This window comes from Drosophila subobscura, chromosome A, assembly GCF_008121235.1.
Source record: "Drosophila subobscura isolate 14011-0131.10 chromosome A, UCBerk_Dsub_1.0, whole genome shotgun sequence".
NCBI lineage: Eukaryota > Metazoa > Arthropoda > Insecta > Diptera > Drosophilidae > Drosophila > Drosophila subobscura.
Window position 1 is genome coordinate 13,424,143 of NC_048530.1, and position 12,354 is coordinate 13,436,496.

The window sequence follows — 12,354 nt, forward strand, 5'->3', positions numbered from 1 at the left end:
GCGCTAACAAAAGCTAATGCAAAATGAAGTCTCTGGGAATCCAAGATTCTTTTCTTCAATTTCTCTAGAAATTAAGGTGGCATTGAGGTTTGCTGAGATATGATCCCTTCCCTAATCACCAACACCCTTCAAGGAACTGAAAGGAATATTTACTCTTCAAATTTGAAAACATTTTCCATGTGCTCAATCTTTACAGATCCCATGGAGTGAATGTGTTTCCAATAAATCAAAGTAAAACTATTATTCTCTTTTGATTTGTTGACTGCTGCTTGGATCATTCTTTATTCGGGGCGTTTTGCTTTGTTTGTAACCCTTTCATGGTCGTATTCGTAGTTTGTTAACATTATTGTTATTATTTTTGTTGCTGTAAATAGCAAACGCAATCGCTGCAATCGTATGCATAAATATGTTTATCAAAACAACAATTCACTTTATACTATATATATTTTGGGGGATCATCCTTTAGAGATTGTACATACAAAAGATACCTCCTAGCGTACTCCGCAATGGATTCAACAATCAATAAACAATGCGGGAGGGGGGGAGTGTGTGGGACAGCGGACCGCTACATATTTGTGTCATATGTTTGTGTTCGTTTTGTTGTAGGTAGAGCAAGTATATGCCTGGTAAGGTACATTGGATTGTTTCTTAGTGTTTTAGTAGATACATAGCACACAGGCATGTACATATGTACATATGTACACACATATGTATATACTATGGTGTATAATTCGTTTTGTTTGTTTGTTCTTTCATGATCCTCCTATACATTCCTTTGCAGGGCAAAACAATAAATAATACAACACAAAGTAAACGAATAATGCACACATTTTGGACATTGGACATTGATTACCCTCCTCTACAAAGTACAAATATAACTACATCTTTCTATCTATCCATTATGTATAATCTGTATGGTTGATGTGTGCTGGCGCTGGCCAAAGCAAAGATGATTCTTTACATAAATTAGCTACATCTGATTCCAACTGTAATCTCATTCCAACAATAATGTTTATAAAGTATATCAAAATGCACTTTCTTGAGCATTTTCGATGCAAAACACACTCACACACACATTATCAAAAATCATCTTAAGTACAAAGCACAACAACTGCTGGACGTGGGTCCGCGTGTATATACAAAAAATTCAACGAATAATCAAGGAATGAACTTATATACATAAATATATATATGTATATAGGCAGGCAGGCAGGCGTTTCAGGCTTTCAAACAAATGAGGTTGCATCCTCATTGCCTCCTCCATGTCGCTGGCGCAGCACCGACGACTCCTGGCTCTTGGTCTGCTGCAACTGGTTCTGGACTGCTGTCTGGGCCTGCAGCATGGCATGCTGCTTCTCGTACTCAATGATGTGCTCGCGCAGCAGGAAGTTCTCGCGCTTGATGCGCTTCAGCAGCCGGCCAGAGACATCGGGCACGGCCCAGCGCAGCACACCCTGCAGCATATTGATGATGTTCTGGGGGTCGCCACAACAAAATATTAGCCGAATTCAGTTATGTTTCCCCTTGCGAAGGGCCATACCTGATAGATGACTATGAAGGCGAGACGACCCGTAAGTATTTTCCAATAGATCATGGGCCGCTTGTACGGATGATCATCTGTGGGCGGATTCCGGAACTCAGTGTAGCGACACTCTGTCTCGTTGACATACTGACTGCCGCCCAGCAGTGGCTGCACCTGAAAGTCCTTCGTGTTGAAGTACGCCAGAGTAAAGTTCAGATAACCATTGAGCTCCCGGTCGTCCGTTGAGGCTGCGTACACGATTTTCGGTATGAGGTTGGTGCTAAATGCAATTATCATGGCCTACAAATTGGCAGCTTAGAAAGGTTTCTACATTGATTTCTGTTTTGCATCAGACTCACGCTGGAGGCCACGGCTATGCGTGTGACCACAGTCATGATGTTGTGCCACACGCCAATGTCCCGGGCTCGCATGCCCACAGGGCGTCGCAGGAAGCGCAACATTTTGATGGCATCCAAACGCACTTCGATCACATTATTGAGCAGCGCCAGCAGCGGTGCCAGCGGAAAGGCCAGGCTGAATAATGTGATAAAACCGAATTGCACAACTGCACAGCAGCGCCATAAAGAGGGAGATGGAAGAGAGATGGGAGAGATGGGTTACAACGGAAAACTGTCGGTGCTTTGGGGCTGGTTTCTGATCAACCCGCGACCTACCCATCTCCAGGTACTCCACGTAAAGTGAATTATTCTCGGCGGGCAGTAGATTGTAGTCCTCGGTAAACTGATTGTAGGGCACCAGTCGCTGCTCCTTGTGGCTCTTGTACCAGCCATGGCGGTAGATCATCTCCTTGACAGTGCGCATCAAGTAAGGAATGAGCATCTCGACAATGGCATTCACTGCCTGCTTGCCGGCCATTATGATCACCAGCTGCATGCAGAGCTCCATGAGACAGCCGCCCGGATTGCACTCCTCCTGACGGAAGCCCAGCACGCGATTATACTTGGCCGGATAGCCAACAAACTTGCCCTTGAGGAAGGCAATGTAGAAGAGCGAGGAATAGTAGTTGACAAACTGGAACACATAGTTCTTGATGGTGAGACTCTCGTCGTACTCCGTCTGGGTGCGACAGTACTCGTAGTTGGTCAGACGTATGGCCAAATTGGAGTAGACCAGGTCCAGCAGCGAGATGACAATCAGATCTATGATGCCCGCCGTCATGGGCAGGATCATCACCTTGAAGGTCATTGAGTTCTCGCTGCCGAGGATGCTGTGTGAGGCACGCTGTGCCATTCGATAGATGATGATGCCCGCAATGGCAATCACTGATATGCAAATCTGTCAAATGAAACGAGATCAAGGACTGGCCAAGCAAGGGAAAACAGTCCTTGTGTACTCACAAACAACACCATGATGCTGTAGCTGGTAAAATTTGGCAAGAACTTGATGCTCCAAAAGGGCACATCCGGATCCAGAGTGGTGCCCTGCGTCTTGCCAGCCAGCTTCCGCGAGTGCGATATCTTGGCCAGATACTGTGGCCGCGGATGCTCCACATGATGCGTGAATCCCGTCAGTCCCCAGCGATGCACCAGCCCCGCCGAATAGCGTTTCCAGAATTCCAAATAGGTCACCGACCAAATGGCCATGGCCAGGGCGAATACCACCGTCATATTGTTGTCTATCAGATAATTAAACTTGGAAGACGTGCACGTCTCGTTCAGGCGCCAATAGTCGCAGCTGCGATCGCACTGCGGACACATGATGGTCCCACTGTCCTCGCAGATATCGCGACTGATCGGATCACTGCTCCACGTCACAAAGCCGTAGAGGAAGCAGAGCAAACCAAATACGCTAATGGGTATCAGCATTTGTGTGTAGAATCCCAGCCAGGCAAAGTACAGTGCCACCTTGGCACCGAAGTAGTCTTTGATTTGGTCCAGTGGCTGGAGGCTGTACAGAATAGATGGGAAGGATTAATACCAGTACTTATTATAATAAATATTTATATGGGAAAGTAGAGTCTAACAAATATATCTCAAATATATGCTAAGAAGATTTCCAATTCAAAGTGTTTGATGGGAGAATTTATGTATTCTAAAAAGGCATAAGCTGACAGCGAGTACCTGGGATTCTTTCAAGAAATTCAAAATAAAAAAGAAACTAATTTCCACATTTAAAATATCTTAAAGTACAGCACCTTCGAATGTGTTGAATAATTTACTCCTACAATCTCTCAGCAAACGTAAACTCAAACTCAAACTTCTCCCATCTTCACACAAATTATTCATTAATTTCCCCAGGCCTCCCACTCTTACTTCTTCCACTTGGTTATGTTGGCCCACTCCTTGAGCAGACGATCCCTGTCCGTTTTCTGCAATCAAAAAGAAACACAAAATCAAAATAAAGTACATTAGCATGGGAAATATGTTAATGCATATTCGAAAAACTCACATCATGCAGGGTGTAAGCGCATGTATAGATGCCATCTTGAACGAGCTTCTCGATGCCTAGATTGTCGGCTGTCTCCTCGCCCTCGAGAAAATGCTGCCGCTGCAATATAAAGTTGATGATGGAGTACCGAGTGCTGTCATCGAAGAAGTTGGGATGCTCTGTGTCGTACAGCTCCAGATAGTTGCGCGAGAACTCCAGGTGGATGCGCGGTTCGCGCTCGGGAAAGAGCTCCGTGTTTAGCTGCACGGAACTGAAGAGACTGCGGCACATGCGGGTGAAGCAGGACTTGAAGGCGGGCGCCGCCTCATCGAAAATCTGATCCTGGCCGGGTATCGGCTTCAGTGGCACCTTGATCTTCAGTATCTCTGCATAGCGATAGAGCACCTCGAAGGGGGCATGAATCTTGATAAAGTGCACGCGCTGCACTTTGTTGTGCTCCAGCTGCAGGCCCTCACGCTGCAGATTCGCCTCGAAGATCTCTCGCTTGTGTCGATGATCCTCCACCTGATCCTCGCCATTGTAGGCCAGCACAAAGTCCACACTACGTTTTCCATCATCAAAGCGTCTATAGGTCTGTAGAAACCAAAAAATAAAAGAGAGAAACAACGAAAGAGCTTTAGAAAATCCGTATGTGAATCACGCTGAGACGTAGAGACGACAGATCTTAAAAATACAGCTGGTTGGTTATCTATACGGTTGAACACAACAAAGCGTGTGGGTGCGAATGCCTACACTTCCCCGGACCCCACCCCATCACCGTGCGAGACTCCTCCGGGGGCTCCTGGTTGCCCAGCCAGGCCAGAAAGCCACAGCAGGCGGGCATTTTTGAAGAGACGGATCGAAAGAACACCCGACCGTTGCGGGCGAAAAGCAGAATGGATTTGATGTCGCCACTTCTCTCTCTCACACTCTCTTTACGAGGCGGGAGGCGGCGGCACAGATTGGAGATGTTTGTTTATATATTTATTGAAATTTAAATATATACAGACACTTTTCTCCGTGCAACAGCAGCTGTGGCAGCAACGTACAGACTATATATAATTACAATAAAATACACAAAATATACAAAACAGTTTTTCATTTACCCAAAAACAAAAGTTCCGTCAAGCAAACTTGTGGGGAAATATGAAAGCTTTCGGTGTACCGAAGTATTGGATACCCTTTGCAGATTGTTAGCTACATATGCATATTTTTCTTGATATATTCTTTGATTTATGTAGATTGTTAATCAATTTAGATTGCAATTGAAACGGGGTTTTCAATCAAAGAAATTATCTTATGACAGATCGGTAGGTGGAATATCTGTACATCTATAATTCTACCGATTGTTCATATGGTATTTTTACTGGCATCATATTTGGCTAGAGATATGTACCTATTAAATGCAGACAAACGGATGCCTAAAATGCAAATATGCTAATTCTGGGTGCATAAGAAAACATTTAATTAAATCAATTTACTCTTTCTGCAAAAGGGTATCATCAATCAGAAGCAAATAAACCAAGAAGAGTGTGAAAGAAGAGGCGTCTAGAATGCATGTGTGTGTGTGGGTGTGAGTGTGCGTGTGTAGCAAAAGAGAACGTTCGAAGAGTGCGAAAGCTTGCTATAACAAGAGAGCACGCTCTAAGATAATGGGATACATGGTGATGTGAGATGGATGGTACGGTACGGTATATGCAAATGTGGATGAGATGGAAACAACAACAACTGCCGCAACAAACGGTGAGAGTAAGAGATCGAGACAGGGGAGAGCGAGAGCGAGCAGGCAGGTGTGTGGGGGGTTTGAATTGGTTGATTGGTCAGGTGAATTTGATGAGAGCGAGTGAGAGTGAGTGAGTGCGAAGGACTAAAAAAGAGAGGCGACGAGCAGAGCGAGGCGGTTTTTTTTTTTTTTTGGTTTTTTTAAGCGTTTCGTGCGGAAATTCGTTGTGGTTCGTAATTTGTTTTTTGTTGGATCGTATTTGTTATTGTTGTTGTTTACCCTCAATTTCCACTGGGAGTATGTAATTGGCAATTTCTTATCTTTATTAGAAACTGTGCTACTATTTCTTAACAGACGTCTAGAGACCTCATCGTCACCACCTCCTGCTCCTGCTCCTCCTAGAGCTCCTCCTCCAGTAACTGTATGGCCGCCAACACCAATCCCCGTGGGCAAATGATTGCGTCCGTTGTGCAGGGCCAGCATTTGTGCGGCAATCACTGCATCCGTTTGATCGCCACCGCCACCACCGTTCAGGTGCTCCAGTGCCGTCGACTGCCGATAGCCGGGCTGCCACGCCAGAGCCGCATGCTCGGCGGCGGCGCCACTACCCAGGCGCAGACTATTGCGCGTCTCATCGTTGGCCAGATCCACGGCCGAATGGTAGATGGTGTTGCGCGACTGTGATAGCGATTTGCGGTGGGCGGCCGCCGCCGCAGCCGCCTCCGAATCCGCCAGCGAAATGGTGTCAAAGTACAGGCTCTCGCGCTCGTCCATCTCCGATTCGGGATAGTCGTAGTCGTGGGTGCGGACTGCAACGAATTGGGCATTTGAGGGATTAATCGGGAATGTCTGGACTAGGCAATAAGGTAAGTTTTTTAGTACGTGTATTACGAGGAAGTGGATGATGAGATGACATTATGGAACAATGATGGATGGACCCTTAACCCAAGGTACACCAATTGAAATTAACCCCTTATTACACCTGAATATATTTGCTCTAAATCCTGCCGATTTCGCTGGCATTTGATCTTCTTTAGTTATTTTTGTTAAAGAATCTATAAAATCGGGATACCTATTGCAGAGATCACGCGTCTGCCAGCAGCGCCCATCGGTTTATGACTGGGATCTGATTTTAATATGCTTTCCTTGGTGTCGCTTCATATTAACATCCTAATAATATGTCCATCTGTTCTCTGTTCAAAAAATCCTGTACGAATTGTTTCTTATCCATTGATTTAGGGTTTCATTTTGTTTGGTTTAAGAGTTGATTTACAAAGTAAATATTGACGTTGCTGTTCTAATGGATATCTGGCTTTAGCTGAATTGTAAGTCTAAATTTTGGGTATTGTAGAGGATGTGCAAGTGTAAGCCCACAAATAATATATTTTCTCTGCAATTGCACCACTTTGATTACCTGTACAAATAAACAAATTCTATATTCAAATTAAAGAGGGCCCCAATAGTATTGGTATAAATAATCAAGCCTTTCCACATATTAATTACTGATAAGTTTCGCTTGGTGCTTCGATAGTGCCCTGCCATGGAGTGCAGATAATGTGTAGGAAAGAGGAGGATGATGGCATACGATTCCATTTTGCCGCCTGCTGCTAATTCGGTGGCAAAACTTATCAGAGAGCCAAAGCCACAGGCACAGCCCCAGCTGTTGCTGTTGCTGCTGCTGCTGCTGTTTTGCTGATACCAACACGGTAGACGGGGTCATTTAAATGCGGTCAATTATATAATTGATGCCCCCGTTTACGATATGGCTGCCCACACACATGAGTGGTGTAGGAGCTTCGATGGATGAATGGATGGAATGGCATGGTGTTTGAATGTTTGGTTAGGGGGTGATGTGGGTTTGATGATCCGTTTCCGGCGCACAGTTTATACACAGAATGAGAACCAAAATCGAAACCCAATACAAAAAGGTGTGTTCGTTCAACAAAAAGCATACGATCCAACACACAATTACAATACAAATTCAATAAAAAAGAAGCAAAAGACAAAATATGTACTTAGATCGGTTGGGGTGAGGTGGGTTGGGGCTCAAGCGCAATGATCAAATGATGGAAGTTGATTGAGAACTTTTAATATTTCTTTGTATTAAATTTATTTACCCGCCGAATACATGGTGAGTGGCAGAGAGGTAGAGAGAGAATAGCGTGGAGAATGGCAGTTTTATTTTCTTGCTTGTTTCGATGATCGTTGGATCCTTTTGTGTGCAGGGCTTCGGGCTTCGTCCTTCCTCTCCTCTCTCTGGTTATCGATTCCTGGCGATCCACGTCGTTTCCACACACGAACGGGGGGCGGCTGCGCAGAGGCGCCTAGGCCCGGGCATAACGGTATTACACGACCCCGACGACGACTGAGAGAGTAGCGCAGGCGGGTAAGAAGAGAGACCACACACAGGTGACGCAGAAGAAATGTGAACACTTAAACAAAAACCAGAAACAGCAACAAAAAAAATCGCACGCACACGAAAGCCGCCGCCGCAAAAAAAAAAACAGAAGGAATGATGTCAGACGGGGGGTTACGGAAAATATTAGAAGGCCCCCAATAATATGCGTACGCTCACTCGCGTTGTTTGCCGATTACTGAAAAAACCAAATACGAAACAAAACACACGCTCGTAGCAGAAGCATTTTGCTCTGCTACGAGGGGGTTAGCCAAACTCAGTAGCCAGCCAGACCCAGCAGCGCCCCAGAACTCGAACTAGAAACAGCACCAAAAAAAATAAAATAAAACCAAACACACACACACACACACACACAGGCAAGAGACATACATAAAACAACAAGAACAATCAACTGATTGCCCAAATAGAGGCAGGCAGGCAGGCGTGCAGCCAGATGTGACGTTGCACAGAGCTCGGGGAATGATACGGCAAATGGGTTTCAAACAAAATCGCTCAATTGAGAGTTATTCTTAATTTATAAACTGGGAAATACGGGTACATATATCCTTCAAGTCTGCCAGGGAGTCCAGCAGGGAATGCTTATCCAAAAATTAAAGATTTTGAACCCTCCAGCAATCCTTTACCGGAGATACTTTTGTTGCATGTTAATGATCACTCATTCGGTTCTTAATGTTGATTCCTATAAGTTTGGACTGTGGTGTTACATAGATTCTCTCTTTCTTTCAATAGAAAATCCATAAATTATCTTCGTCGAGAGCACTATGTATGGGCGTTGAGCTAATATACTCCCTCGTGATAGGGTAAACGCCACATAGAGAGTGTGTAGAGAAATCATTGACCTTGACTGAACATCCAAAATTCGGTGGGAATACTGGGACGATGACTGACTCCAAAATGTGATTCTGTGCAACGCTCCCCAGACGAATGTAGAGGCCGGCCGCATGAACCAGAACGAGTTGTTGGGGTGAACAATTAGCATGGAAGACTGGGGAACGGCAAAGGTCAAGTTGAAGCGAATATTGTTGACAAAAGCAAAGTGCAAAAATAATTTACGTATTTATCTTTAGCTTGTCTAACAATTCGAAACCTGTTTCACACTCGCTGCCAGACAGGCCGACAAACAGACACAAACACACACACAGAGAGAGAGTCGAGCAGATGTAAAGCCGGAAAATAGTCCAAAACACGCAAATTTTGTGCGTGGAAAAAGAGGCGGTGGCCGTCAAAAGACATTCAAGAAGGAATTGTTCATTTGAGAGCCATTCAACACATTGGAAGCTACACTGCTAGCCAGGAAATGGGTACGCTCGAGTGATGATGATGCACCACCGCCACCACTGGCGGCAACTACATCTTCTTTTGGGCATGAGCGTGTCTCTATATTTAGCAGATTGCATACAGAAATTGTCTCTGGTGTGTGGGCTTGTGGGGGAGGAGGACGAGGACTGCAACTTGGTTAGAAACAATGCGATATTAGTACGTTAGCAGGCATGTGGATTTTACTGGCAGTCTAACTGCCTGGGGTACTCACCTTGGTCAACTTGGCCGATTTCTGGTTGTGTGCAGTTACAACGCGTCTTAGTATTTACGATATTCAGCCTCTACCAGCCAGGGCCCATTTCCACCTGCTGCTACTGTTGCTGCTGCTGTTTCCCGCCCCCGCACTTTCACACTCACTAATAATAAAGGTGCAAATATCTGTTAGATCTCGGGCACCAGGTTTTGTTTTGTTTTTTGTTCATTTGCACTAGTCCCGTGTGACCGCGGAGTTAACGATAAGATATACCGTGAGACCCCCAGTAATATACCAAAATATACCGCAAAGATATTGTGCCACAAGAAACTTATCGAAATAATTATCATCTCTAACCAATTGACACCACGTCGTTTTTTGTTTTGATTTTCGTGTCTAAATTGTGAAATATTGAGTGGAATTAGGAGCATCCTGCATGTTCGCAGGGCCGCAGCATGGTGTACATCGACCGCAGTAAGTGCAATTAACTGTCTCGCCCTTTGTTCCCTACAGTTCTGACGTTATTTATGTTTGTAGATGGTCGCGTCTGCGAGAAGCGTCCTTGGGACTGGCAGCGTATAGTGGAAATATTTGTGGGGATCTGGTTCATCATTAAGCAATTGTAAGTCCAGTGTGTGTGTTTGCAGCTGTCCCATGGGCCCAGTACTAAGCGCAGTTCCTTGCAGATTCCAGACGTTCCTAGCCCCCTTCAACGGAGGCACCAACAACGATAATCGACGCGGTGGTGGCAATGGTTGGGGAGGCGGCGGAGGAGGAGGAGGCGGTGGCGGAGGAGGTGGCAGCAGTGGTGGCGGCGGAGGAGGATTTAGGCCGAACCGACGAATTGGCCGGATCCAGAACTCCATGTCCTGCAATACCCCTGAGGGAGGCGGCGGATGAGGATAGTAGCGGCATCCAGCTCCCCACAACGGACGGATGTCGCGCATATTCCAAGATGAGTCGGATGAAGCAGCACCTTACATGACTCCGATACCAGGTTCATATCTCGCCCAAGGTGGCGCTAATGACGCAGCATTCTTCAACTCAAACTTGAGCGGATTGCTGCGGATGCGATTGAACAACTGATATTGGGGTCGCTGTGAAGTTTGACCATCATAAATTGACCCATAAATTAGCTCGATTTTATCCATTACATTTTCTATACTAATCGAATACCAAGAAAGGTAGTTTTTATTTCTGGTTTAATGAAATGTACTCAAGAAACTAATATTACAGCTTTTGCAATATTAAACTTTCATTATTAAATGCCGCAATCGGTATTTTGTTGAGTTTATCGGTATTTTGTGCCTGGTGCTGTGCAGCTCACTGCGGACAGCCTCAATGTAAATCTGAAATCAGCTGTTTCATCGAAGAAGAAGAGCGGTAACAGATGAGGCGCCTGGTACGAAATTGGAATAACCAATTGTTACTTAATGCAAGTACTGGAAAAGGCCAATGTCTCGCCAGCAGGGGCTCAAGTGGCCAGCCGGCTAAGGCAGAGGCCGTTGAGCCAGATAACAATGGATTCGGCTCCAAGTACTGCATGGGCCTGGTAGAGTAAGTTGGAGTTACGAGGCCACCCGAGTATTATATGCTAAAACTATATATTCCCTAGGAAATATGACTATGAAAACTATTTGAGCACGCTGCTGCTGCCGCGGGAGCTGCGACGAGCCGCCTTTGCGCTACGTGCCTTCAACGTGGAGGTCTCCCGGTCAGTCAGCGGACACGTGAGTTGTGATTGCCATTTCGTGGGTAGAGGAAAGGGTTCTTAACCTACATATCTCCCCACAGCAAATCGAGCCGCAAATTGCGAAGCTGCGCCTCAAGTTCTGGTACGACTCCATAGACAAATGCTTCGAGCGGGACTCCCAGCAGTCGTATGTGAAGGATCAGCCAGTTCTGCGGGAATTGAAGCACGCCGTGGGAACCCGCAAGCTAAACAAAATCTATCTGCGTCGTCTGGTCACAGCGCGCGAGCGTCCGCCCAATCAGGGGTTCGAGTCCCTGCGTGAACTCGAGGAATACGCCGAGCAGGCTTTCTCCTCGCTGCTGCATCTGCTGGTGGAGGTGAGCGGCGCCAAGGACCTGCAAGTGGACCACGCAGCCTCCCATCTGGGCAAGGCTCAGGGCATAGCCACACTGCTGAGGGCCATACCACATGCGGGGCGCCAGCAAGCGGTCTGTGTGCCCCTCGAAGTGCTGGTGCGGCACGGGGTCAGTCAGGAGCGCATATTGCGCAGCAAGAGCGACGACAAGGGCGTCGAGGAGTGCATCTTTGAGGTGGCCAGTGCGGCCAACACACATCTTAAACTGGCCCGACAGCTGCACGATCAAGTACCGCGTCCGGTGCGCAAGATCTTTCTGTCCGCCGTGGCCACCGAAGGCTACCTGGAGCGACTACGACGCGCTGACTTCCTGTAAGTCCAGTCCATTCTGTACCATTTGTACCATCCCCAGCTCACATTCCTTTCCAGGCTCACCCACAAGAGCTGCGTGGGACGTGACACCATGCTGCCGGCCCGCCTCTTCTGGAAGTCTCTGTTCAACAGGTACTGAGGAGCATCCCTCAGCCTCGTGACAGGAGTTAGTTATAGATTCAGATAAGCCTAAAGCCAAATTGTTAAACTATTAAAATGTAAACTAATTCAATTTGCAAGGAGAAGGTACTTAAAGTACTCGGTAATAATATTTTAATAAGCGAAATTGTAGAAATTGAATTTTGCTGTGGGGGCGCCAATACGGCCATATGGTGAGACGATAACAATATCGACTAGGGATCGCAGAGATAT

The 12,354-nt window shown here is 46.2% G+C and overlaps 3 protein-coding genes across 5 annotated transcripts; 2 read left to right on the forward strand and 1 right to left on the reverse strand.

Moving 5' to 3' along the window:
* Positions 1-465: 465 nt before the first annotated feature.
* LOC117903885 (anoctamin-6) lies at positions 466-9,808 on the reverse strand. Of its 3 annotated transcripts, none has more exons than XM_034816385.1 (9): positions 9,581-9,808; positions 5,913-6,442; positions 3,932-4,504; positions 3,796-3,851; positions 2,881-3,430; positions 2,197-2,818; positions 1,882-2,087; positions 1,541-1,822; positions 466-1,475 (listed from the first exon to the last, which is right to left on the reverse strand). In XM_034816385.1, exons 2-9 carry the CDS (start codon positions 6,405-6,407, stop codon positions 1,227-1,229), a joined length of 3,033 nt encoding a protein of 1,010 aa, XP_034672276.1. In that variant the 5' UTR covers positions 6,408-6,442; positions 9,581-9,808; the 3' UTR covers positions 466-1,226. The 3 variants fall into 3 exon arrangements, with proteins under 3 accessions (XP_034672276.1, XP_034672277.1, XP_034672275.1); XM_034816386.1 differs by lacking the exon at positions 9,581-9,808 and adding an exon at positions 7,751-7,998 and having other exon boundaries at positions 6,000-6,442; XM_034816384.1 differs by lacking the exon at positions 9,581-9,808 and adding an exon at positions 7,751-7,998.
* Positions 9,809-9,894: 86 nt separating this feature from the next.
* Positions 9,895-10,351, forward strand: LOC117903897 (glycine-rich selenoprotein; the record flags this gene model as incomplete). Its single annotated transcript, XM_034816400.1, has 3 exons — positions 9,895-10,036; positions 10,100-10,184; positions 10,249-10,351. Coding segments are annotated over exons 1-3 (207 nt in total), but the record flags the coding sequence as incomplete, so codon positions are not given.
* A 549-nt stretch (positions 10,352-10,900) lies between these two features.
* Positions 10,901-12,262, forward strand: LOC117903890 (NADH dehydrogenase (ubiquinone) complex I, assembly factor 6 homolog). The gene is made up of 4 exons (XM_034816392.1): positions 10,901-11,119; positions 11,178-11,292; positions 11,357-11,982; positions 12,040-12,262. The coding sequence occupies exons 1-4, from the start codon at positions 10,953-10,955 to the stop codon at positions 12,119-12,121; spliced, it is 990 nt and encodes a 329-aa protein (XP_034672283.1). The 5' UTR covers positions 10,901-10,952; the 3' UTR covers positions 12,122-12,262.
* The last annotated feature ends 92 nt before the right edge of the window (positions 12,263-12,354 follow it).

Bases quoted from the DNA above. Each gene is read 5' to 3' on its own strand.
- LOC117903885 (XM_034816384.1), bottom strand. The intron at 1,823-1,881 runs GTGAGTCTGATG...GCCAATTTGTAG, and splicing joins GCATAGCCGTGGCCTCCAGC to GCCATGATAATTGCATTTAG. The intron at 1,476-1,540 runs GTATGGCCCTTC...GGCGACCCCCAG, and splicing joins CCTTCATAGTCATCTATCAG to AACATCATCAATATGCTGCA.
- LOC117903890 (XM_034816392.1), top strand. From the start codon at position 10,953: ATGAGGCGCCTGGTACGAAATTGGAATAACCAATTGTTACTTAATGCA. The intron at 11,120-11,177 runs GTAAGTTGGAGT...TATATTCCCTAG, and splicing joins TACTGCATGGGCCTGGTAGA to GAAATATGACTATGAAAACT. The intron at 11,983-12,039 runs GTAAGTCCAGTC...ATTCCTTTCCAG, and splicing joins CTACGACGCGCTGACTTCCT to GCTCACCCACAAGAGCTGCG.